Source organism: Salvelinus fontinalis, chromosome 40, assembly GCF_029448725.1.
Source record: "Salvelinus fontinalis isolate EN_2023a chromosome 40, ASM2944872v1, whole genome shotgun sequence".
Lineage (NCBI taxonomy): Eukaryota > Metazoa > Chordata > Actinopteri > Salmoniformes > Salmonidae > Salvelinus > Salvelinus fontinalis.
In genome coordinates, this window is record NC_074704.1 from 15222162 (window position 1) to 15249308 (window position 27147).

General features: G+C 44.5%; 1 protein-coding gene across 2 annotated transcripts in view; it reads left to right on the plus strand.

Annotated features, from left to right (window-relative positions):
- Positions 1-27147, plus strand: part of LOC129839789 (VPS10 domain-containing receptor SorCS3-like) — a 205014-nt gene that overhangs the window by 74910 nt on the left and 102957 nt on the right. For both annotated transcript variants that reach the window (XM_055907426.1, XM_055907427.1), the window contains exon 2: positions 17830-17897. In XM_055907426.1, the coding sequence (XP_055763401.1) occupies positions 17830-17897 (68 nt within the window). The remainder of the gene's footprint in view (positions 1-17829; positions 17898-27147) is intronic.

Consider the following 27147-nt stretch of genomic DNA (forward strand, 5'->3'; position numbering starts at 1 on the left):
ACCAAAGGATGAAGTAGCAATGACAGCAAAAGCCAACACTTCCTTAATCCAATATACTGTATAATACACCAAAGATTCTACTCTGCACTCCAACATTGAATAATTGGAAACGTAGTTTTGCTGTTATCAGTAATATGTCGTCTTAAATCAGCATTGATTTTGGTGGGTATTGCTGGGGTGTTTCAGTTTATGAGAATGAGAAAATGAGAATATATATCTGCAATGCTGAGTTGCGCTACATGCATTTTGTTTCCTCCATGGCCCAGTGCTTCTGTTTAATTGATTCCCTCAATGTACATTCATTTATTTTGACTTCTGGCATTCTGGTTGACAACAACAGATAGGGATTTTGCATCTCCTTTATCAAACACAGTGAGATACATGTAAAACGCATTTTAAAAAGGGACCATTTATAGTGTTACACTTTACAAAAAAGTAATTACTCTTATGTATTTAAACATCTCTTTTCTTCCATTTGTTCTAATTCAACAAGTCTTCCCTAAATCGTCCCTAATGTATAGATGATAGTCTTAACAAGACTGCAATGTATTTAGAGTTTTTTAGTTATTTAGGTCTGCAACTTCAGTCAGACAGAACCAACCTGATTAGAGCGTTGAGCCAGTAACCGGAAGGTTGCTGGATCGAATCCCCGAGCTGACAAGTTAAAAATCTGCCGTTCTGTCCCTGAGCAAGGCTGTTAACCCACTGTTCCCCGGGCGCTGAAGACGTGGATGTCGATTAAGGCAGCCCCCTGCACCTCTCTGATTCAGAGGGGTTGGGTTAAATGCGGAAGACACATTTCAGTTCAATACATTCAGTTGGACAACTGACTAGGTATCCCCCTTTCCCTTTCAGGCCAGGGAACTGAACAGTTGTTTGCATTGGTCCATCTGAAAATATCTGCAGGCGCAAGAACCAAATTCACCTTCCAGGCCCACAGAGGTAAAGGCTGGAGCAGAAGAGGAAGATGGGAAAGAAAACAATCAGGAATACGCTAAAGGAGCTTGTGCTAAGATAACGGGTCACCTTTTAAATGTTAATGATGATCATCAGTGTATAATTAGGGCGAGGTGACAATGCCAATTTGTGTACGTGACTGCAGAGCCTTTTATACTCCACTGGTGCATTGTACTTTCAGCAACTCCTCCTGTTAGTAATACGGTTGTGGTCAGGATAACTTGTTTGATTTTTGTTGCTCAGTAGATGACTAATATGAGACCCTAATAGTGTTGTAGGCAATTCCTGAGAGTAGAGTATGACGCACACACTAATAAATTCTTCTGTCTTTTCAACCAGGGAGTTGTCTGCATTTTCTGAAATTGTTAAGATAATCAAAGTATAATACAAAATGCCAACATTTTATTTCTAAACATAGCAGCAGGTGACACTGAATGAATCAATCACGTAATTGACAGCATATCCAACACATCAGACATCACAAAGCTACCAGCTACCTTTACTCCACAGAAGAGCACCCACCCACTCTCAGTTTACAGACTGCAACCTTAAAGCTCTGAAGGCAAGGTGCCAGTTCTAATTCACTGCAGTCTGCAAGCCGTCCAATTGGTTGACTCTACTCCAGCAGAGAGAGAGCGAGAGAGAGCCCTGGGAACAAAGTCACTGAAGGTTTTGATCTTGATGAGTGAGAAGTATCGCAATGTCCTAATTGAGCTGGCTTTGAGCCTCTGCACGGCCAACTTCCACCTGACCTGAAAGCTATTGGAAAGCATGCCCACACTCGTGTGCTTCCGCCAAAAGAGTTCAACCCCCATGTATTCCTTGCCTGATAATGAGGCCTTTCCTTGGAATGATGTATTAGCCTGAATGAATACATAGACACGTTGCCATAGCTGTCCTTCTTCAATGTGATTGTGATGCTTTGACAGCTTTATTAACCTGCATGTTTGCCTGGATTTCTTCTATTTATAGTCAAGATAATTTAGGAGAGGAGCAGGAGGAGAGATAGTCAGAGGTGCAGAAATAGTCAGACATTGTACTATAGCTACAGCAAGACGAGTGGGATTCTTTGATGTTTCAAACACATTTTTGAAAAGGAAACAAAGGGCATTAATAAGCTGTAGGATACTAGGCTTCTTGGGTTGTGAACAAGGCAAAACCAAGCGTTAGTTGTGTTGTTGTTGTGTACTCGCTGTTGTCATGAATAAAAATGGCTGCTCATTTAAAAGTTATTCATCTCCTTTGGCATTTGCAGGATATCCGTCCCTGATGTTGATCTATTCCAAAGGGATGTTTTTTCTCTCAATATATTACTTTCTCTCCTTCTCTAGCTACAACATCGAAATCCCGCTTTGCAGAGTATATCCATTGTATTAACGAAGCTGGTTGCGAACGGTGTGTCGATTTTAGCAACGAGGCCCGTTATCTACCTCCGCAGAGTCAGATGAACTGGTGGATTCCAGTTGTATCTCTCTGTGTCCAGTATGAAGGAAGTTAGAGGTAGTTTTGCAAACCAATGCTAGCTAGCATTAGCGCCAAGACTGGAAGTCTATGAGTATCTCAAATCAAATCAAATCAAATGCATTTATATAGCTCTTGTTACATCAGCTGACATCTCAAAGTGCTGTACAGAAACCCAGCCTAAAACCCAAACAGTAAGCAATGCAGGTGTAGAAGTACGGTGGCCAGGAAAACCTCCCTAGAAAGGCCAAAACCTAGGAAGAAACCTAGAGAGGAACCAGGCCATGAGGGGTGGCCAGTCCTCTTTTGGCTGTGCCGGGTGGAGATTATAACAGAACATGGCCAAGATGTTCAAACGTTCATAAATGACCAGCATGGTCAAATAATAATAATCACAGTAGTTGTCAGGAGTAAATGTCAGCTGGCTTTTCATAGCCGATCGCTGAGAGTATCTCTACCGCTCCTGCTGTCTCTAGGGAGTTGAAAACAGCAGATCTGGGACAGGTAGCACGTCCGGTAAACAGGTCAGGGTTCCATAGCCGCAGGCAGAACAGTTGAAACTGGAGCAGCAGCACGGCCAAGTGGACTGGGGACAGCAAGGAGTCATCATGCCAGGTAGTCCTGAGGCATGGTCCTAGGGCTCAGGTCCCCCGAGAGAGAGAAAGAGAGAAAGAGAGAAAGAGAGAATTAGAGAGAGCATACTTAAATTCACACAGGACACTGGAGAAATACTCCAGATATAACAGACTGACCCTATCCCCCCGACACAAACTACTGCAGCATAAATACTGGAGGCTGAGACAGGAGGGGTCAGGAGACACTGTGGCCCCATCCGATGATACCCCCGGACAGGGCCGAACAGGCAGGATATAACCTCACCCACTTTGTCAAAGCACAGCCCCCAGACCACTGAAGGATATCTTCAAACACCAACTTACCATCCAAGCATGCTAGTGCCAAAATCCCCAAATATCCCTTTAAGAAAATAGGGATTCATGGAAAGGCATTGACTGTGTCTGAGGCATGTCTGACAAAGAGAATACATGTGCTCTTCATTGTAATAATCACTCTAAGCCCAGTGGCCTTATCTCTGTAGCATGCTGAAAATCAAGAAGCACAGCACACAGTCCCATGTGGACCGAATCAAAGCCACTAGTGAGACTTAATAGTCTTAATTCGCCTCCCTCAATAGCACATCCTTTATTTTCTATTGTACGACTTTGAGCTATAATGTCGATTAGAGCCTCACAACAACAGGAGGCCTGGTATTTAGGTATTTTGATGTGTCAATGGAGATAATACAAGCTTGGAGGATTGTGATTTGGGCCGGTTAGTTGTTGCAGGTGTGTTATTTACATGAAAGGGTTGCATAAGCAGTGAATCTTTACTTTAGAAAAATATTTCAAAGTATTAGGCGAGATGATTGTAGAAAATGACATGTTCTTTGAATGGGGTTGAGTTTGTTGTGGAGCATATTTTAAGTTTAAATTTACATAAAGCCTTGAATAAAAATAAAAGAGGACCGTTGTTTTTCGTGTTATAGAACAATTCATACACAGTACCTGTAATCGTTCGTTATTCAACACTAGTAAGCTATACTTTCTCAAATTAGCATTTCAGTTCTTTTAGCGCCTATTGTTCTCGTCAGCAGTGTAGAAAATCTCCCAGCTTTACTTATTAGCTAACTTCTGAAATAGTCACGTTTTCGTTTTTGAGTGCTCGTTTGAGAATAAAGAAAAGCTACTTAACGTACACACGTTGTCAGATCCTTCAGAGCCCAATCTTATTCATTAACAACCCATGTTCCAATTCTCTCCACTGCAGAAATCTCAGATAGAGAGAGGGAGAAGAAAGGAGCAGAGCTCTCACATCGTCTTATTATCATGCTCAATTTAATTGCTAAGTAAAAAGTCTAATGATCAAAATTTGAACATGGGCCCATTTGGGATTTATCTTTTCCCCTCCAAGGCTGGGACCTTTTAGACTTCTAATTGGTTAATAAAGAGTCTCTCTAACACACGAGCATTACAACTTCACGAGATGACTGTTCAATTAGAGTATTGAAAATATACCCGGGGTTCAAAATACCTCTTGTAGGACCAACACTTTGTTAGACAATTCAATCAACTTTCTGTATCACTGAAATACATTTTTTTTAAACGTTCATATGACCTTTAGTGCTCATAGGGGTTACCCAAACTTAGGTCTATCTCCACAGCTCAATGGTATATACAGTATACAGTTCAGCTAACCCTACATCTTCTTTGATGCTGATGTGATGGATCATATATTGAACCTTGGTCATCCGCATGACTCAAGAGCAGACTGCCTAGCCTTTAGCTCCAGGGGCTAACTAATCAGTCTTTAGTGGCTGTCCCCACTACACTGTAGGCATAACTGATCTCAAATCTCACCAAATCACCACTGCTCTTTCTGTGAACCTCCATAGTGATCACCCTACAAGCCTGCGAGTGTATCCCAGACCTAGTCCGCTTTTCTGGGGTGACTCATCGGATGTGCCCTGTGAGGTCGCTGGATGACCATGAATGTCTGAATGAATCATACCATGCAACTAACGGCAGAACTATTTCTTAGGGCTGCCTGGGACTGGGTGATAAGTGTGTATAAGTGACCATGCCAGACCTGAATGAGCCAATGGATAGACCTTCAGGGCCTGTGTTCAATCATGACAGCTGAAGAGTGACATTCTGTATGACGGAGTCACCATGTTTACCAATTGACCTCAACTGTATGCACATATGTTTCTGGCTCAGATGTGTTTTTAAGAAGAAAAAATAGCACTAATTTCCACGACTCATATAATTAAATCTCCTAACAATTAAAAACACTTTTTCGTTTTCTTATTCTCAACACTCCAAAATTCAGTTAATTTATTTAGTAATTCCCAGGTCTATTTTAACCAACAGGGCTCTTTTAAATTGTAAATATGGAGTTAGATATTCATTTTCTGCCATTTAAATAATTTACTGATTTGCCTTCAGAACCATGTCTCTCAACAAGGGAAGATATGAATGAATCTGTGACAGACTGACAGACCGTGTTACAGTAAGTGTATTTAACACACTGTTTTCGTCCCCTTTGGCTCTGTGAATCACTAACATCTCTCATCGTTTACTCTGGAAAGACATAAATCACAAAAAGTGCAGGGAGCAACAACTGCCAAAGCGATTCTCCAAAATGGCTGATCAATCATAAACAGTCATAAATAGCAATAATGGATGGAGTCGTGGCTGGCGGGATGGTGGGAGAGGATTGGCACGGTAACGCACACCAGCCGTCGTCTACCACCCTGACTTTGCCTTATCAGGATGTTAATGCTGGCGGGTGGCCCCCGCCAAGTCGAGCCGCATTATTGGTGTGTCGTATCACATTGTGCCAATGGATCACTTAGTTGATGGATGACAGCGACCATTCCCCCCGGTGTCACCTGCTGAGGGAGAAACCATATCTCAACGCAGGCCACTAAAAGGACAACATATTGAATTTTTAATTGCACCTGACAGATGTTATGACTACACCGGCACACTATCGGTAACACTCCACTTTGAAAAGGGTCATCTTTATTTTTTAACAACTCCTCCTCCATATTGGATACAGCTAGGTGACTGTTTTTAGACCCTAGCCTACTTACGTCTTCTACCCTGATGAACACTGTGCATTAGACCATACTAATGCCCCAGTATATCTCCAAACCTGGTCTCACATCACCCTGCACTTTTTCTGTCCCCTACTCCTTAACCTTCTTGTATTTTGGTCCTTTACTCTTTTAGTATTTGTCCTATGATAATGTACCATGAGAGACTTTGAAGTCTCAGGCCAGAGGTTCACAGTTCAATGTCGAAGGGAGAGAAGAAGGAAGGAGATATCTCACCACTCAAGACTGGAGATGAGATGGAGTCAGAGAGAGAGAGTGTCTGGGTCTGCCAGGCCTGGAGAAGAAGGAAGGAGATCTCACCACTCCAGACTGGAGATAAGATGGAGTCAGAGAGAGAGAGAGTGTCTGGGTCTGCCAGGCCTGGAGAAGAAGGAAGGAGATCTCACCACTCCAGACTGGAGATAAGATGGAGTCAGAGAGAGGGAGTGTCTGGGTCTGCCAGGCCTGGAGAAGAAGGAAGGAGATCTCACCACTCCAGACTGGAGATGAGATGGAGTCAGAGAGAGAGAGTGTCTGGGTCTGCCAGGCCTGGAGAAGAAGGAAGGAGATATCTCACCACTCAAGACTGGAGATGAGATGGAGTCAGAGAGAGAGAGAGTGTCTGGGTCCGCCAGGCCTGGAGAAGAAGGAAGGAGATCTCACCACTCCAGACTGGAGATGAGATGGAGTCAGAGAGAGGGAGAGTGTCTGGGTCTGCCAGGCCTGGAGAAGAAGGAAGGAGATCTCACCACTCCAGACTGGAGATAAGATGGAGTCAGAGAGAGAGGGAGTGTCTGGGTCTGCCATGCCTGGAGAAGAAGGAAGGAGATCTCACCACTCCAGACTGGAGATAAGATGGAGTCAGAGAGAGAGAGTGTGTCTGGGTCCGCCAGGCCTGGAGAAGAAGGAAGGAGATCTCACCACTCCAGACTGGAGATAAGATGGAGTCAGAGAGAGGGAGAGTGTCTGGGTCTGCCAGGCCTGGAGAAGAAGGAAGGAGATATCTCACCACTCCAGACTGGAGATAAGATGGAGTCAGAGAGAGGGGGAGTGTCTGGGTCTGCCAGGCCTGGAGAAGAAGGAAGGAGATCTCACCACTCCAGACTGGAGATGAGATGGAGTCAGAGAGAGAGAGAGTGTGTCTGGGTCCGCCAGGCCTGGAGAAGAAGGAAGGAGATATCTCACCACTCCAGACTGGAGATAAGATGGAGTCAGAGAGAGGGAGAGTGTCTGGGTCTGCCAGGCCTGGAGAAGAAGGAAGGAGATCTCACCACTCAAGACAGGAGATAAGATGGAGTCAGAGAGAGGGAGAGTGTCTGGCTCTGCCAGGCCTGGAGAAGAAGGAAGGAGATCTCACCACTCCAGACTGGAGATAAGATGGAGTCAGAGAGAGGGAGTGTCTGGGTCCGCCAGGCCTGGAGAAGAAGGAAGGAGATCTCACCACTCAAGACTGGAGATAAGATGGAGTCAGAGAGAGAGAGTGTCTGGGTCTGCCAGGCCTGGAGAAGAAGGAAGGAGATCTCACCACTCCAGACTGGAGATGAGATGGAGTCAGAGAGAGGGAGTGTCTGGGTCTGCCAGGCCTGGAGAAGAAGGAAGGAGATCTCACCACTCCAGACTGGAGATAAGATGGAGTCAGAGAGAGAGAGTGTCTGGGTCCGCCAGGCCTGGCTTGTGCTTTTATCCTTCTTCCTCACAGTGTGAATGCTCAAAACCCCACCAAGGATTCTCCTGGGCAGCCAGATAGCGTTTAATTCACTTGACTTACTCCCTGGGCTAGCGCCAGCCTGAGAGACAGTTGCACCATGGGAAAGGAAAAAGGGCAACGGTAATGTAATGTAAGAGAAGGATACAGCTTGTGGCCTCACTCTGGAAATGTCAAACACATAGAGCAGGTATAGAGAGCATTGAGAGAACACTTTTGATGACACTTTAAGTTAGCATTAAGTTAGCTTTTCCAGAGTTCCTGTTTGCCAGGGAATAGGGTTGTATTAGTCTGACTGATCTGTTTGTGCTGTGTAGTGAACTCATGTTTGTTATGTTGTTATGCCTGCTGTTATACCTAGCATTTGATCTTTGTCTGTGTCTGATGAGATGATGATTAATGATGAGACATATTGGATAGAACATGAAATATGAAGTCCTATTATGACAATCCAGCACATATCATCATGCTTTGTTCAACGTCAGACCACCGAATCATAAAACGATGGGGTACACACTGGTCATGGTGACCCAGTCTCACCAAACGTCATGGTCTGGTAGAGAGTTGTATCCATCCCAATGCTAGCTGTGCCTGGTTAAATGTTACTCTTTGGTTTCCAGAAAATATCCATCCAAAATGGCGCCGGGAAGTATCAATCTGTTCCTGTGAATGTACAGGGACAAAAGCAGCAACATTTAAGTTGTTATGGTAGCACTCTTCTATCGCTGGACTTTGAAGTTGAAATTGGAAAGTGTTTCTGACAGGTGATTATGAAGTGGAATGCCACCACGTAAAGACTTCAGATAAAGATAGAAGAATGTTGTGTAGTAATGTGCCACGTAATGGGAACATATAGAAACCAGTTAATTTATGTTGGTGTGAAAGGTAACATCTTCCAAATGTATGAAAATAAGCAATTTCTCTTGAGATGGTTAAGTTCAATGAAAATCAATATTGACTGTGTTGTGTATGTTTCAGGTGTATTTGTGTAATAGCCTATGACAGTGGTGTGATCAATCGATCACCTTTAAAAAAACAATAGTTGTGATAGGTGAGAACTCTCTCACTTTGCATTTCATGGAAGGTATTTAATTCAAAATCCAAACAGATAAGTACCACCCTTCTGCTTTAACGAGCATTCAGTAAATATACATTGATTTTAATTAGGCCTCCTCCTTGCAGTGTATAACTAACTCAGCTCCCTTCTGCCTTAGGGAGAGAGAGAGAGGAGGGAGGAAGAGAGAGAGATGGGGTGGAGCGAGATGGTAGAGAAGAGAGACAGAGATAGGAGACGGAGAGAGGGAGAGGAGGGGCGGAGAGAGGGGAGAGAGTAGAGAGGAGGAGCGAAAGAGGGAGTGAGGGCTGTGGAGTGATAAACACCTTTCTAACTCAGTTGCTGGAGAGGAAGGAAACCACTCAGGGATTTCACCATGATGCCAATGGGGACTTTAAAACAGTTACAGAGTTTAATGGCTGTGATAGGAGAAAACTGAGGATAGATCAACAAAATTGTAATTAATCCACAATACTAACATAATTGACAGAGAGAAAGAAGGAAACCTGTACAGAACCTGTTCAAGACAAGCATCCTGTTTACAACAGGGCAAAAAAGTAATGCTCCCAGAAATGTGGCAAAGCAATTAAAGTTGTGTCCTGAATACAAAGTGTTATGTTTGGGGCCATTCCAATAAAACACATTAAGAGTACCACTCTCCATATTTTCTGGCATAGTGGTGGATGCATCATGTTATGGGTATGCTTGTAATCGTTAAGGACTGGTAAGTTTTTCAGGATAAAAAACAAACTGAATAGATCTTGTGGTGGAATATTATATTCAAGTGAGAGCAGCTTTGTCATTTCTTCAAACAATCATCTTTATTCAATATTGACCAATTATTACAATATTGAAACCGTCAATCATAGCTGGTTCAAACCACCCCCTCACCCGTAAGCCACCATAAGCCACTTTGTGTTCATCTTGTGGTCACCTCCCTCTGGTGTTGTCTCCCAGATGCCAGGATAATTAGGAATACTGAGGCTTTTTGTTCTGTTCCTCCAGGCTATCTCTATCTCGGTGACACCCACCACATCTGATCTATGGAATTCCAGCTGTAGGTTTTTTATCACCAAGCCATATCCAGCAGCATACCACCTTGCACCTCACTGCTGGCTTGCTTCTGAAGCTGAACACGGTCGGTCCTGGTCAGTCCCTGGATGGGAGACCAGATGCTGCTGGAAGTGGTGTTGGAAGGCAAGTAGGAGGCACCCTTTCATCTAGTCTAAAAAATATCCCAATGCCCAAGAGCAGAGATTGGGGACATTGCCCTGTGAAGGGTGCCATCTTTCGGATGGGACGTTAAACGGATGTCCTGACTCTCTGTGGTCACTAAAGATCCCATGGCACTTATTATAAAAGTAGGGGTGTTAACCCCGGTGCCCTGGCTAAATTCCCAATCTGGCCTTCATACCATCATGGCCACCTAATCATCCCTAGCTTACAATTGGCTCATTCATCCCCCCTCCTCTCCCTTGTAACTATTCAGCAGGTTGTTGCTGTAAATGAAAATGTGTTCTCAGTCAAGTTACCTGGTATAATAAGGGTTAAATCAAAATAAAAAGCCATCACTTAATCAGTTGCCAACCCAAGCTTCCAAAGACTCCTCTCAGAAAAGGAGAGAGAGAGTCCAAAGAATCTTACTTTATTAAATAAAACAAACATTAGGTGCATGAATAAAACATACTCTTGTGTTTCTGCTACCACAATCGAAGCACTGGCAAAATCCTAGAGGAAAACCTGGTTCAGTCTGCTTTCCTCTAGACATGGGGAGATGAATTCACCTTTCAGCAGGACAATAACCTAAAAACATGGCCACATCTACACTAGAGTTGCTTATCAAGAAGACAGTGAATATTCCTGAGTTACACTTTTGACTTAAATCTAATTGAAAATCTATGGCAAGACCTGAAAATGGTTGTCTAGCAATTGTCAACAACCAATTTGACAGAGCTTGAAGAATTTTGAAAATAATAACGGGCAAATGTTGCATAGTCCAGGTGTGGAAAGCTCTTAGAGATGTACCCAGAACAACTCACAGCTGTAATCACTGCTAAAGGTGCTCCCCAAAAAGTTTTAACTCAGGGGTGTGAATACTTATTAAATTAGATATTTATGTATTTAATTTTCAATAAATGTAGTAACATTTCTAAAAACATGTTTTCACTTGTAACGAAGATGCTGAGAGTTGAGAAGCAGGCGCAGGTGGTACGTTTAATAAAACAACAAACATGGAACGAGAAACATAGCAGTGGCATCTACACATTATCACAGAAGCAATACTGACTGGGGAAATAACCTAAGGGAGTGCCAGATATAGGGGAGGTAATAAATTAGGTAATGTAGTCCACCTCATGATGAAGTGCAGGTGCACGTAATGATTGGTGCCAGGTTTACGTAATGACGGATGCCAGGACCAGTATACTGGCGATGTCGAATGCTGGAGGGGAGGAGCGGGCGTAGACGTGACAGTACCCCCCTGACGCGCGACTCCAACTGCAGGACAACGTCGACCAGCAGGACGGCCCAGAGGACGAGAAGCGGGCCGGTCGGGGCTGTGAAGGTAGAAATCACGGATGATGTTGGGATCCAGAATATCCTCCACCGGAACCCAACACCCCTCCTCTGGCCCATACCCCTCCCAGAAGGTGCGATATGGTAGTCTCTGGGAAGCTGTAACCTATACGTCACCTCATTGATCCTATGGAGAGCCTTGAATGGCCCCACAAACCGGGGGCTCAGCTTCTTGCAGGGCAGGCGGAGTGGGAGGTTCCTGGTAGAGAGCCAGACACAATCCCCAGGATGGAACACGGGGGTCGCACTGCGGTGGCGGTCTGCCTGCTCTTTCTGACGGTGGACAGCATGCTGGCATCTCACCTGAGCATCACTCCATACTTCTGCACCTGAACCACTCATCAACCACAGGGGCTTCAGTCTGACCCGGGATCCACGGAGCCAGGGCAAGCTGAAAATCCAGAACACACTGGAAGGGGATCAGCCAAGTGGAGGAGTGACGTAGCAAATTCTGAGCAAACTCCGCCCATGGACAGAATTGGGCCCACTCTCCCTGCTCTTGGTTCATCCTCTCCTGGCCCATTGGACTGAGGCCTATACCTGGAAGTGTCTTCTACATAAAGGCTCTCCATACCTGTGATGTGAATTGGGGGCCACGGTCGGAGACAATGTCCTCCGGAAGGCCAAAATGCAGGAAGACCTGCTGGAATAGTGCCTTAGCGACCCGGAGAGCAGTAGGGAGACCAGAGAGAGGGATAAAACAACATGATATGGAAAATCTATCCACAACCACCAAAATGGTGGTGAAACCGACAGAGGAAGGGAGATGGATAGATGAGACCAGGGATGCTGAGGCACGGGAAGGGGAAGGAGTTTCCCTGCTGGAGCGTTACGGGGGGATTTGGATGTGGCACATACGGATCAGAAGTTGACGTAGTGAGTGACTTCCTGCGCCAAGGTGGCCACCAGTATTTTTCAGAGATAGATTGGGTAGTGCGAGAAATGCCTGGATGTCCAGCGACGACAGTTGTGTGTGTCCAGGTCAGCAGCCGATCCCTTATCCCTGTGGGAACGTAGATGCACTCATGGGGACAGTTATTGGATGTGGGCTCCCTCTCCAGAGCCTGGCAGATGTCTACAACTACGTCCCAGACCACAGGGGCTACTACTGGAGAGGATGGGATTATAGGTACATTCTGGAAAGGACCCTCTCCCGAATCGTAGAGACTGGACAGGGCATCGGCCTTGGTGTTCTTTGAACCTTGGCGATAGGTCAGCGTGAAGTCAAATCTTGTGAAGAAAAGGGCCCACCTTGCTTGCGCCAATTCAGCCTCCTAGCTGTCCGTATGTACTCCAGGTTCCGATGGTTCGTGAGGATGACAAATGGGTCTTTGGTGCCCTCCAGCCATTCCACAGGTCCAGTTTGGTAAAGAACTGGGCCCGCGGAGCTGTTCGATGGCTGTCGGCACCAACGGGAGAGTTTAAAGGCACTTAGTGGTGATTTCATTGAATCCTCTGTAATCAATACAGGACGCAACCTCTACCCTTCTTGGCCACAAAGAAGAAACCAGCCAACGCAGGAGAAGTGGACGTGCGGATAAAACCTTGTTGGCGTGCCTCTAGATGTACTCCTCCATGGCCTCGGTCTTGATGGCACAGTCCCAGGGGCGATGAGGAGGCAGGTGGCATGGGTCTAGGAAAATAACTCCTGCAGGTCCTGATAAACCTCCAGGATGTTATGCTGAAGGGTAACCACAGAACACTCAACCGACGTGGAACCACAGGGAAGCAGGTCCTCCGGCATTCGGGTGACCAGTCGTTGATTTTCATCCTCGACAATGAGATGGTGGGGTTATGGCAACGAAGCCAAGGGAGGCCGAGGATGATCTTGGGAACAGCTGCACTGGTGATGAAGAAGGGGATGTTCTCCTGATGAATGGACTCCACGGTGAGGGTGAGTGGTTGGGTGATGTGTGTGATGTTTCCGGATCATAGTGGCCGATTATCGAGGGCTTGAACCGGGAAAGGAGAGGAGAGCGGGTATGAGATGATGTTAAGAGAGGAGGCAAGGGTCTGGTCAATAAAGTTCACCTTGGCACCGGAATCCACTAACGCTGGTGACAGAGTACATGAGGGACAGTCAACTAGTGTGATGGACACCAAAAAGAGTTTAGCAGAAAGTGATGAAGAGGGAATACTCACTCCTGCCCCAGGAGGTGGTAGATCATGTGACAATCCATGTGCTCTTGTGGATCCCAACGTTGTAAAGTAACAGACACCACTGGAGCTGGTGCCCTCCTTGACCACAATGAAGAAAGAGCCCCGTCTGTCTCCATCTGTGTCGCTCTGCCGCAGGGAGGTGTGTGACCTCTACCTCCATGGGTTCAGGCTCTGATCCAGAGTGTTCACTGAGGGAGGGAGAGAAGCGATGAGAGTACCGATGCTCCCAAAGTAGGTTATCCAGACGGATGACTGTCGAGAGGTCCATGGAGAGGTTGTCGTCTCGACAGGCCAGTTCCTTCTGGACCTGCTCGCGCAGCCCTCTTCTGAAAATCATAGGAAGCGCCGGCTCATTCCATCCGCTGGGTGCTTTTAATGTCCGGGAAGGTGAGCGCGAATTGGGCAGCCGTCTGGTCCTCCTGGCGTGATTGGAGTAGGCGCTCACACCCGTCTCTACCCTCCTTTAGGTGATCGAAGATACATTTGAACAGAGCCATGAACCCCTCATATCAATCTAGCTCCTCCTCTCCTCTCTCCCAGATGGCCGTAGCCACCCTCCCAGTCAGCAGAGAAATAACAGTGGCAACCTTGTACCTCTCGGTTGTGGGGGCTCCCATCTGGTGGGCAAAGTAGAGGGAGCACTGAAGTAGGAAGCCACGGCATTTACAGTAGATGGGGTGTATTCATATTTATCTAGGGGGGACAAACGAGCATCTCTGACCTGAGCGGGTTGCTGAATGGGCTGTTGTGCTGGCTCGTTGGGTCGACTGCTTGTAGAATGTCCTCTGCTAGTTGACTGCAATGCCTATGGGTATGTTTGAGACGTTGCACTCAGCAAATAACCTATTCCATAGCCGTCCCCAGTTGTGCCAGCTGGTCGTGGTGTTGAGGAAGAAGGTATCCCTGCTCGTCGACCGATATACTGTTTTCCTGCTGCTTCCATTGTTTGAGTCAGCATTCTGGAAGGAAGATGCTGAGAGTCGAGAAGCAGGTGGTACGTTTTATAAAACAACAAACCTGGAACGAGACAATATAGCACTGGCACCTACACAGAAACACAGAAACAATACTGACTGGGGAAAGAACCTAAGGTAGTGAGGTAATGGAGTCCAGGTGTGCCTCATGAGGAAGTGGTTAGTATATCGGTGATGTCGAACGCCAGAGGGGGAGGAGCGGGAGTAGACGTGACATCAGTTTATCATTATGGGGTGTGTAGATGGCTGAGAAAATATATATATTCAATCCATTTTGAACTCGGGCTGTAACACAACAAAATGTGGAATAAGTCAAGGGGTATGAACACTTTCCGAAGGCACCGTAGCTAAATTCTAAGTGTGCAATCAAGTAGAATAGATACAGAAGTCTTTGAATGAGAAGAATCATTGTGAAAACAGGCAGAATGTCTCATTAACCTACATCTATACAGGTGTCTCAAGAAAAAATAACATATAATCAGCAAATGGTCAACTACTGTAGGTTCCCCACACTACATTCATGTTTTAATGATTATTATGTGACATGTTCCAGACCACCGCTACTGTGTGGTTATTGCAAGAATGATGCAACACTGTGGTCGCATGCTGCACCAGTTATCCACAAGGACACAGACATTCTGAGGTGTTATATTATTAGCCAGGCGTTTCCACCACGCCACACTGATTCAACACTCCTGAGGGACTAGATACTCATTCAGTATTCGCTACTGAAAAGCACATTTAATTTAGTGTCCTTGTAACCGGCCGCAAAGCATTGACCCCGGCGATAGACACCAGCAGTTTGCGAGGCTAATACAATTAAACGTCTGATTGGCTTGGAGGAGATATTAACTGTTTTCTCAAAGTCATTAGTGACCTATCATTAGCGTGCCGCAGAGCTAAATCAGCATTCAAAATTGTGTTTGCCACTTTGAATTGGGTCTTTGTGGACATGGGACATTTAGTTATGCTAATAATATGTTTTCGCCACAGTTGGTTAATTGCGAGGCAACAGGCTGACATTTTCTTCCAATGCATTGCCGGTCAATTAGGGTTTTCGAAGAAAAAGGGCCGCCTAGGGAAATGTAATTGTTTACATTTTTTGCCATTCGTATTGCATTGAATCCATTGTCAGTCGACTAAACAGAACCAACAAAGATCTGCATTATGTAAAGAAACTTGACAATATGTTACAAGGACTTGCTGAATGTTCAGTCGTTTTTGCAACCGCCCCACATTTAATGCTTTCACCGTTTGTATTCCGTTTGTGGCATTTTCAGTGACATGATTATGATTTTCATGACGGTGATACAAGCTGACAGGATAAAAGTATTCTCTGGGATTTCAGCTGGTGCCCCAGTTATTCAATGTGAATTTTCAATTCATGCTGTCATGGAAGGGGACTGCTTCCTGTCTGTGTGGTGCCACCCCCTGGCAGAGGAGAGCGAGCTTGTCTGACAAAACATCAGACCCCTCCAGGAATCTCCATACACACACACTCTTAAGCAAGAGCATGCAAGCGCACACACACACACACACACACACACACACACACACACACACACACACACACACACACACACACACAAACAATCAACACTCCAAGAAAAGCTCAGTTTTGCATTGCATTTTACAGGCATGGCATGAATCCAATTTTCTTCTTCTATGTTATTCTTCCTCTTTCTCTACATTGCCCTCTCTTGGAGTGCAATCTTGTTTGGCCCGAACCATCTGCTCACAGTGTTAGGAGGAGGAGAGGGGCCCCGGGGTGGTGGCACCGTCTCTTAGAGAGAACCATCAGTGGCTCCCCAGTGAGGTCCAGGCCAGTCCTTGGGGCTCTTAAGGCCAGCCAGGCTAGTGAGGCCCAGCCTGGAGCCTGTACACATGGACCACTGAGGTCAGGTCTAACAACTGGTGTTGGCTTTATTCCCTTCTCCCTCCTGAGTTCCATTTTCCTGATGTACATCTCTAAATGTAGTCAGGCAAGACGAAGAGAGACAGCTAGCGAATCACCTTGCAGCGAAGTGACTCAAGTCAGACTTGTTGGTTCACTTTAACTTAACATACGCTTGGCGCAAAGCGGGGGACGCTAACAAGAGACAAGTATGCAAATAAATAAAGACAGATTCTATTTGGTTTGTAGCGTTAGATAAAAAAGCGACTGCTGTGAAAATAGCATTTATTATGTAAAAATTCTTCCCCCGTGCACACTCAAGTCATCTGTGTCGGGACGAATGATAAATAATTAAGGTTCGAGTCATTCTGTTCCATGTTCTTGTATTTAACAAATTCCAGCGACAACCTTGGAATTAACTACGCAACCCGGAGGTGGTAATATAAATCGTTAGTAACGCTGTGACCATCTGGCTGTTGTGCATTTATATAAAGACAGTGTTGTCTTCCCAGTATTACGCTTTGTTTGTCTCCTCCATAGACTCCATATGTGCCCAAGTTATAGCCTACCATACGCTGAATTCCAAATCAATCCCTTGGCCCTTTCTACCAACAGCCTCTTCTGTAGATCTAAGATAGGTTAGGCTGGATAGGTTTAAGTAGAATGTTAATAACTTTTTAACAATTTGCCTTCTAATATGTTGCGGGGGGGGGGGGGGGTATTTTTGCCATACTGCTTGGACATACAGTACAGATGTAGGATCTTAATTTGAGGCAGTTTGATATAGCAGCACACGGGAATGTAAATTATTATGTGGATTATAAGTATGTATATTTTTTTATTTGACATTTCAAAGTAGAAATTGCAAACTTCATAAGCCTTTTTAAACATTAAATACACTACAAGTTTAACATTTCCTACAGGACAGCCTAGGGAGGAGTTATAGGGGTTGATTTTGGATCCTGTTATAGATGCCACTTCAGGCATCACTGAGTTTTCTGGTCCTCTGTTTTGAAATCAAATCTGACCACTGGGTCTCTAGAATAGGGTGAGCCATCTTGGTCTGTGATCCACCCGTTACTCTGTTAAGTGGGTTATCAAAGACCCCCTTCCCTCATCGCTCTCTTTCCCGCTCTACAAACCACTCAGATCAAAGCTATCGGAACAGAGAGACGGACATAAGGACTGTGCTTGTTGTTGTTTTGATAGTTTTTTTATGGAATATGTAGGTTGGTGTTCTTCTAAGAGAATATAACATACGTTTGCCCAGTCTCTCATATCCTCTGAAAGAATAACCTGTGGTATTCTTAAATGTTTCTATTTATTATCTAATAGGTTTGAGTTATTAGTCTTATTACATACTTATAACCCCTGTTATGTGTGTTTTGTTTCCAGGTGATCCTGATTCTGACCAAACTTTACGACTTTCACCTGGGGAGTGTTACAGAGAGCACCTTGTGGAGGTAAGACAGTAGCCTTTCTTCATATCTCCATCTCTGTCTCTCTCACTTCCTCTCTCCCTCTTTCTTTCCCTTCCTCCCCTGACACGTATTCTCCACCCTTTTTCTCTTTTCTACTCTCTCGGCCCCCTTCATGTTTCTCTCTCCCTCACTGCTTTGTACAAGACTGCTGCATGCAGAGCAGCATTGCCCTACTGAGCATTGGGCAGTGCGCCCCAGGTGAACGATGACTAGTCTCTACACTTGTGTAGACTGGGTGCATGTTTAACATGATGTTCCACTGATGTACCTCTGTACCCTTACACTTTCCCAGGACACTAACACAAAAACAACACAGAGTAACAACACAAAGTGCATTAAAAATACACTGACAAAAGGAGAAGTATACAAGTCCCCTTTGAGTCAATGGGAAGCTACGAGCATTACCACCATCAACATATTTTTGTACGGACAGGTTGTCTTCATTCATTACTTTCATTGCCGTTTTTCTTGTCGTTTTCTTAGCGCTGACTGTAGTGGTGACACAGTAAGAGCTTGTCGTCCTTTCAGGCAATTGTGTGTGTAAATACAATGAAAGTTGAATGATTCTTGTAAGATTATAGTGATGCGGCTCTCGGTGTGTTTGTGGGACCCAGAGAGTCAGACTGTGACGTGTGTAGATCACTCTCCTGTTGAGTGAGTCAGACTGACGACAAGGAAGAGAGAGAGGAGAGAGGGGGAAGGAGAGAGAGGGACTCAGTGATTTTGTTTAGGACGTGGTGGAGGAGAGAGAGAGAGAAGAAACGACTGCTGTGAAAAGACAGTCCTAATTTAATATTCTGTGTTTTGTTATTCCAAGACTTACATTGTGTTTCAGTACAGCATTTGTTTTCCATTGGGTAACAAGAGAGGATTCAATCTTCATCTTTTTTTTGTTCAGTTCAATTCATATTTGTGTTATTGCTAGTTACACATAATACTGCACCATGTTTGACTCCAATACAGACTCCAGTAATTGGGCTTGTTTAGATTGCCAGCTACAACACTCTATCCAGGGTTGGGTAGGTTACTTTCTAAATGTAATCCGTTACAGTTACTAGTTACCTGTCCAAAATTGTAATCAGTAACGTAACTTTTGGATTACCCAAAGTCAGTAATGTCATGACTCTCCTGTGAAGATCTGAAGGATCAGGTTAAAGTGGGTCCGCTCTGCAGCGCTCTCTCTCTCCCGTGGAGGAGGAGAGGGAGGAAGTTGGCCGTTTTATGACGGTCGTAAATACCGTGTAGAAACTCTCCCTCTGGGCTTTGCAGGAGGAGGGGAAAGAAACCTCTTTATTACAAGGAGATTCCTCCCGCCAAAACAGTAACATCAAAAGGTTGAATAAGGAAACAATATTTCTGTAATCCAAACAGTTGGAATAGCCCTTGGGTACTGAAAGAACAATTGTCAGATCAGTTGTTGTTTTTGGGATCTCATTAAGGATGGTATAACAACATAACTGTATCTCTGAATGTGTATATTTTACAATTATCAGATTTACATCAACATTTTGTGGAACTTATATGATTAAATATGAAACTATTTGTGAGAAGATGAAATGTCATGTTAGCCTTCTAAATGAGAATTGTTTTTCATATAAAAGTTTATAACCAGTCAGTGACCGCACCCTTTGGCCCCTTTGGCCCCTTTGGCCCCTTTGGCATTTTTCCTATTTTGTTGCCTTACGACCAGAAATTAAAATTATTTTTGGGGGGTTTGTATCATTAGATTTACACAACATGCTTACCACTTTGAAGATGCAAAATATTTTTTAATGTGAAACAAACAAGAAATAAGACAAAAAGACAGAAAACTTGACCGTGCATAACTATTCACCCCCCCCCCCCCCTCAAAGTCAATACTTTGTAGAGCCACCTTATGCAGCATTTACAGCTGCAAGTCTCTTGGGGTATGTCTCTTTAAGCTTTGCACATCTAGCCACTGGGATTTCTGCTCATTCTTCAAGGCAAAACTGCTCCAGCTCCTTCAAGTTGGATGTGTTCCGCTGGTGTACAGCAATCTTTAAGTCATACCACAGATTCTCAATAGGATTGAGGTCTGGGCTTTGACTAGGCCATTCCAAGACATTTAAATGTTTTCCCCTAAACCACTCGAGTGCTGCTTGAGCAGTATGCTTAATGTCATTGTCCTGCTGGAAGGTGAATCTCCATCCCAGTCTCAAATCTCTGGAAGACTGATACAGGTTTCCCTCAATAATTTCCCTGTATTTAGCGCCGTGTATCATTCTTTCAATTCTGACCAGTTTCCCAGTCCCCGCCGATGAAAAACATCCCCACAGCATGATGCTTCCACCACCATGCTTCACTGTGGGGATGGTATTCTCGGGGTGATGAGAGGTGTTGGGTTTGCGCCAGACATAGCGTTTTCCTTGATAGTCAAAAGCTACATTTTTGTCTCATCTGACCAGAGTACCTTCTTCCATATGTTTGTGGAGTCTCCCACATGCCATTGGTGAACTCCAAACGTGTTTGCTTATTTTCTTCTTTAAGCAATGTTTTTTTTCTGTCCACTATTCCGTAAAGCCCAACTCTGTGGAGTAGACGGCTTAAAGTGGTCCTATGGACAGATACTCCAATCTCCACTCTGGAGCTTTGCAGCTCCTTCAGGGTTGTCTTTGGTCTCTTTGTTGCCTCTCTGATTAATGCCATACTTGCATGGTCTGTGAGCGGCCCTCTCTTGGCAGGTTTGTTCTGGTGCCATATTCTTTCCATTTTTAATGATGTATTTAATGGTGCTCTGTGGGATGTTCAAAGTTTATGATATCTTTCAATAACCCAACCCTGATCTGTACTTCTCCACAACTTTGTCCCTGACTTGTTTGGAGTGCCTTGGTCTTCATGGGGCCGCTTGCTTGGTGGTGCCCCTTGTTTAGTGGTGATGCAGACCCTGGGGCCTTTCAGAACAATTGTATATATACTGAGATCATGTGACACTTAAATTGCACACAGGTGGACTTTATTTAACTGATTATGTGACTTCTGAAGGTAATTGGTTGTACCAGATCTTATGGGCTTCTTAGCAAAGGGGGTGAATACATATGCATGCACCATTCTTTTGAATTTTTTAATTTCACGTAACCAATTTGGAGTATTTTGTGTATGCCCGTTACTTGTAATCCCCCAAAAATCTATTTAAATTACAGGATGTAATGCAACAAAATTGCCAAAACGCCAAGGGGGATGAATACGTTTGCAAGGCACTGTACCGGACGGCAGGCTCACGGTCAGGGTAGGCAGAGGTCAATAATCCAGAGCTTGGGCAAAGTTACATGTCAGCAGGCAGGCTTAGGGTCAGGGCAGGCAGAGTGGTCACGCAGGCGGGCTCAGAGTCAGGACAGGCAAGGGTACCAACCAGGAGGGCGAGAAAAAGAGAGATTGGGAAAAGCAGGTGTAACGGTAGTCCTCTTCCTCTTCATCCGAAGAGGAGGAGCATGGATTGAACCAAAACGCAGCTTCTGAAGTTGACATATTTATTTACAGAAAACACGAAAACACAAACTTCACTATAACCTAACAAAACGGAGTAGACAAACCTGGACATGCGAACTTACATACAACGCAGAACTCACGAACAGGAAAATGACTACACAAAAGACCGAACGTACAAACAAACCGAGAACAGTCCCGTATGGCGTAACATACAAACATTGACACAGGAGACAACCACCCACAAAACAAACAGTGTGAAAACACCTACCTTAATATGACTCTCAATCTGAGGAAATGAAAAACACCTGCCTCTAATTGAGAGCCATATTAGGTACCCATAACCAACATAGAATCAGAAAACATAGACTGCCCACCCACACTCACGTCCTGACCAACTAACACATACAAAACTAACAGAAACCAGGTCAGGAACGTGACAGCAGGAGCTGAGACAAATCCGCTGGTTGACTTGACAAACAAGATGAACTGGCAACAGACAAGCAGAAAACACAGGTATGAATACACAGGGGATATTGGGGAAGATGGGCGACACCTGGAGAGGGGTGGAGACAATCCCAAAGACAGGTGAAACAGATCAGGGTGTGACAGGTATTGGGTTCAAATACACATTTAGATTTGTGAACAGCCATCCACAACAACCACAATCCAAATAGCTACATGAGAGAGCAGCAGTGTGATTTGGCAGGTACAGTTGCCTCGTGGTTAGAGCGTTGGGCCAGTAACCGGAATGTTGCTGGATCGAATCACCGAGCTGACAAGGTAAAAATCTGTTGTTCTGAGCATGGCAGTTAACCCACTGTTCCCCGGGTGCCGAAGACGTGGATGTCGATTAAGGCAGCCCCCCGCACCTCTCTGATTCAGAGGTGTTGGATTAAATGTGGAAGACACATTTCAGTTGAATACAATCAGTTGGACAGCTGACTAGATATCCCCCTTTCCCTATGCGTTATGTAGATATCACCACTGCTGTCATCCTTACCTCCAAATATTTATTCAAGTTGGATAATCTTTGGGTGCCGACAGCAGTCGCACCATTGGAAGACATAACTTGGACTTTAGCATACAAAAGCCTATTCCTGCTCATTTCCCGCGATCCATCAAACACATTTGGTGTGTCATCATAGTGGTCTCTGACTTGTGGTCAGACTTGCTCAGGTGGAACAAACTGAAACTTGCGCCTTTTTTCAATGCTGATTTGAATGTCATTGAGAAAACAGAGAAGTGTCAAAGATTTTGTTTCGCAAACATCCATTCTGAATTTAAAAGTAATCCTGAAAGTAATCATCTAGTTTTTCAAAAGTATCTGTAATCTGATTACACATTTTTTCTGGTAACGTAACAAATTACAGTTACCGTTTTTTTTTTTTTACATGTAATCTGTTACTCCACAACTCCGACTTTATCTGTATGTAGCTATGGGATTTTAAGGACAATACCTCACAAAATAAATGCCCCCTTCATGTTTGAGGAGGTTTTCAGAGAGACATTCAGATGAAAATGGCAACTGGTTTGTATAGTTTTTCCTTGTGCAGTTGTTCCTCCATCTGATAATGCAAGCATGCTCCTCGCTCCTCTTCCCTCTCCATCCCCTTATTAGACGCTTGATTGTGGTCTTAATGATGTGCTGTATGGTGAAGTCATATGATGATAACTGACAGGAATTACTGTTAATAAAAGTGACATTATGCAATTTTATAATGATCTGAAATGGGAGTGCACTGTACAAGTGGATGTCGAATGCAATGGATATCGAGTCTGGTAATTATTTCATGTTGTGAGAAGTGTGAAGTGGTACTGTTAGGTTAGACTAATTGTGTAATTGTGAAATTAAGTGTACTGTATAATACAACATACAGCATGTTCTGGGCATTTGTATTAATGAGTCTCTGTTATTGTAGTAATGTTCTCATGTCACACTTTCTATGAATACTTTCCCAACTGAAATGTATCATAGTTCAAAGTTCAACACATTGTGAAGTTCTCCTGCTGTGAGTTAGTGGGTGTCAATTCACTCCTTAAAAGGTCCTAGAGCCTCCCGGGTGGCGCAGTGGTCTAGGGCACTGCATCGCAGTGCTAACTGCGCCACCAGAGTCTCTGGGTTCGCCCCCAGGCTCTGTCGCAACCGACCGGGAGGTCCGTGGGGCGACGCACAATTGGGCTAGCGTTGTCCGGGTTAGGGAGGGTTTGGCCGGTAGGGATTTCCTTGTCTCATCGCGCTCCAGCGACTCCTGTGGCGGGCTGGGCGCAGTGCGCGCTAACCAAGGGGGCCAGGTGCACGGTGTTTCCTCCGACACATTGGTGCGGCTGGCTTCCGGGTTGGAGGCGGCTGTGTTAAAGAAGCAGTGCGGCTTGGTTGGGTTGTGCTTCGGAGGACGCGTGGCTTTCGACCTTCGTCTCTCCCGAGCCCGTACGGGAGTTGTAGCGATGAGACAAGATAGTAATTACTAGCGATTGGATACCACGAAAATTGGGGAGAAAAGGGGGGGGGGGAAAAAAGGTCCTAGAAAGAAAGAAAACCTTTAAGGTTCCTCAAGTAGGAAGTCTCAGAAAAGGGCTATGACTGAGATCTGATTTGATATTCATGTAAACGTCTGACGGTATAGGTTTTCAGATCGATTCTCATATATTGTAGAATATCTATGTTTATCATAATGTGTTATCGTCAAGTCATACAGTAAATTCCATATCAAAGCCGCTCAATCTAGATTATTCATAAGCAGATGTCATCCAGGACTCAAAACAAAGGATTTGCCAACATAGTCCTTTGCGTCAACAGATAGGCTTTAGTCCATGGCATTGTAACAATTTGAAAGAATCCCTTGATATACAATATCTACATCTTCCGTTTTACAGTGAAACTGCTATGAAAAACACTCATAGTTTTGCTCTCCATATAGGATTTCTAGTCATTTCAATGGGCACGTCCTTCTCCCCTCCCATTTCCTGGTGTCTGATACATGAATCACTCATTCTATTATAGAAGAGGTCATTTATGTAGCTCCTTTCTCTCAATATTTAAATTCAACCTTTTTAATTACACACTCTTGGGGTTCCCACCCATATCCTGAAGCACACTCTAATTTACATTCTGTCATAAGAGTAAATGGTTGGATTTCATCACCAGCTCTAACTGCCAGCAGGCTTATATTACGGGTTTTCTATACAAATGCAACTCAAGAGCAGCTCCCTTTTTAAATCCGCAGCTCTCGGTTTTGTTTGTGGTTATCAAGTTAAAATCTCATCAAGCCGCCACGTGTCGGAAATAAAGGCAAAATGATTAATCCTCTTGAGCGTGAATGCTTAATTGATTGTTGTTTTTTCGTGCGGCACAGAGGTTGTCATTCGATCTCTACGACCCTCTACTTCGTTGTTGTGATACTAGGTTTGTTTTGGGGTTTCTAACTCACTGGACTTTATCATTCCATGTACAGGCCAGTGTACTAGTACAAATTGTACACTGACCAGTGCATGCAGACAGTACTGTACATGTTGCCTCAGACATGATGATGTTTTTGTAGTCTGGCCTACAAGTCACACTGTGTGTGAAATTAGAAATCTTGAGTAAACCACTAGTTTTCTGACATAAATGACATAAATACTACAAGAAAGGCTACTTTCTGACAACTGTTGTGAGGGGTCCTGAATGGTTGCCTGTGGTTGCTTGCTGTTGATGTGGGCCTAGTTGCGTGTGTTGTTTTTAATTTGCCTACCAATTGTCCCTACCACACGGTAGTGAAACCACAGAGCTGCCATGGACGCCAAGGGCTTAAATCCATTGAGATTATGGATGGACTTTTGCCCACACTGTGACAGAGTTCTGAGAGCATTCTGGGGACTGAGAGAAGGTGACAGGGATGTGTCAAGAGAGAACAAGAAGACAGCCTCAATGCCAGCCGAACTTATCTGATTCCTGTGAACCTGGCCTGGAAAACAACATTATCCATTTCAATGAAACAGATTAGTCAGAATGTTGCTTCTTCACACTTCTCTTCCTGAAGTTTGGGGAAGTTTTTTCTTTACTTCCTCCTTCAGATCAACTCAGCCCATCTCCTCATGATGCCTGAGTTATACCTTTCCACATGATTGGCTCTGAAACTACCTATAGAGAGGGAGAAGGAGGAAACAGACAAAGGATGTAAAAGGTGGAATATTGCTTCCTCTCACTTCCACTCTCCCTGAGAGTTCTCCTTTTTTCTATATCTCTTTGGAGAGTTGCTGGAAACAACAAAACACATACCCTTTGAGGGGATCACAGCAGGATGTAAGGCAGCGAATATGTTTGATAGTACACTATCAAATCTTTCTTATTCAACCCCAGATCCCAGCCCGAAAAACAACCTTTGTTACAGTTAAACAATTGCACGTGGGCCATTTATTCCACAATGTGATTTATACAAGACAGCGAGGGAATACGTGTATTTGGGGAGTTTCTCACTTCTTCTCTGCAGATCTTCTCAAACTCTGTCAGGTTGGATGGGGAGCGTAGCTGCACAGCTATTTTCAGGTCTCTCCAGAGATGTTCGATCGGGTTCAAGTCCGGGCTCATTCAGAGACTTGTCCCGAAGCCACTCCTGTGTTGTCTTGGCTATGTGCTTAAGGTCGTTGTCCTGTTGGATGGTGAACCTTCACCCCAGTCTGAGGTCCTGAGTACTCTGGAGCAGGTTTTCATCAAGATCTCTCTGTACTTTGCTCCCTTCATCTTTCCCTCGATCTTGACTAGACTGCCTGTCCCTGCCACTGTATAACATCCCCACAGCATGATGCTACCACCACCGTGCTTCTGGTTTCCTGTAGACGTGACACTTGGCATTCAGGCCAAAGAGTTGAATCTTCTTTCTTTTGGTCTGAGAGTCCTTTAGGTGCCTTTTGGTAAACTCCAAGGGGGCTGTCATGTGCATTTTTCTGAGGAGTGGCTTCCGTCTGGCCACTATTATAAAAGCCTACTATAAAAGCCTGATTGGTTGAGTGCTGCAGAGATGGTTGTCCTTCTGGAAGGTTCTCCTATCTCCACAGAGGTGCTCTGGAGCTCTAAGAGTGACCATTAGGTTCTTGGTCACCTCCCTCACCAAGGCCCATTCCCTCCCGATTGCTCAGTTTGGCCAGGCAGCCAGCTTTTGGAAGAGACGTGGCGGTTCCAAACTTCTTTCATGATTGAGGCCACTGTGTTCTTGGGGACCTTCAATGCTGCAGACATATTTTGGTACCCTTTCCCAGATCTGTGTCTTAACACAATCCTGTCTCAGGGCTCTACGGACAATTCCTTTGACCTCATGGCTTGGTTTTTGCTCTGACATGACCTGTCAACTGTGGGACCTTATATGCATGTATGTGCCTTTCCGAATCATGTCCAATCAATTGATTTTACCACAGGTAAATGTTTCAAGTTGTAGAAACATCTCAAGGATTATCAATGGAAACAGGCTCTACCTGAGCTCATTTTCGTGTCTCACAGCAAAGGGTCTGAATACTTATGTAAATAAGATATTTCTGTTTGTTATTTTTAATACATTTGCAAAAATGTCTAAACTAGTTTTCACTTTGTCATTATGGAGTATTTATTGTGTGCAGATTGATGAGGAAAAAAAAATATTTAATACATTTTAGAATAAGCCTGTAATGTAACTGTTATGCATTGATATTCTAGTTTGTCCCTTTAGGGCACCTGTAACATCCCCCCTTATGTACATTGGAATGCTTGGAATGTTTTGTCCTGTAAAACTCATTAAACAATGCCCACGTTAGTTTTTACTCTCGTCTCATGTCC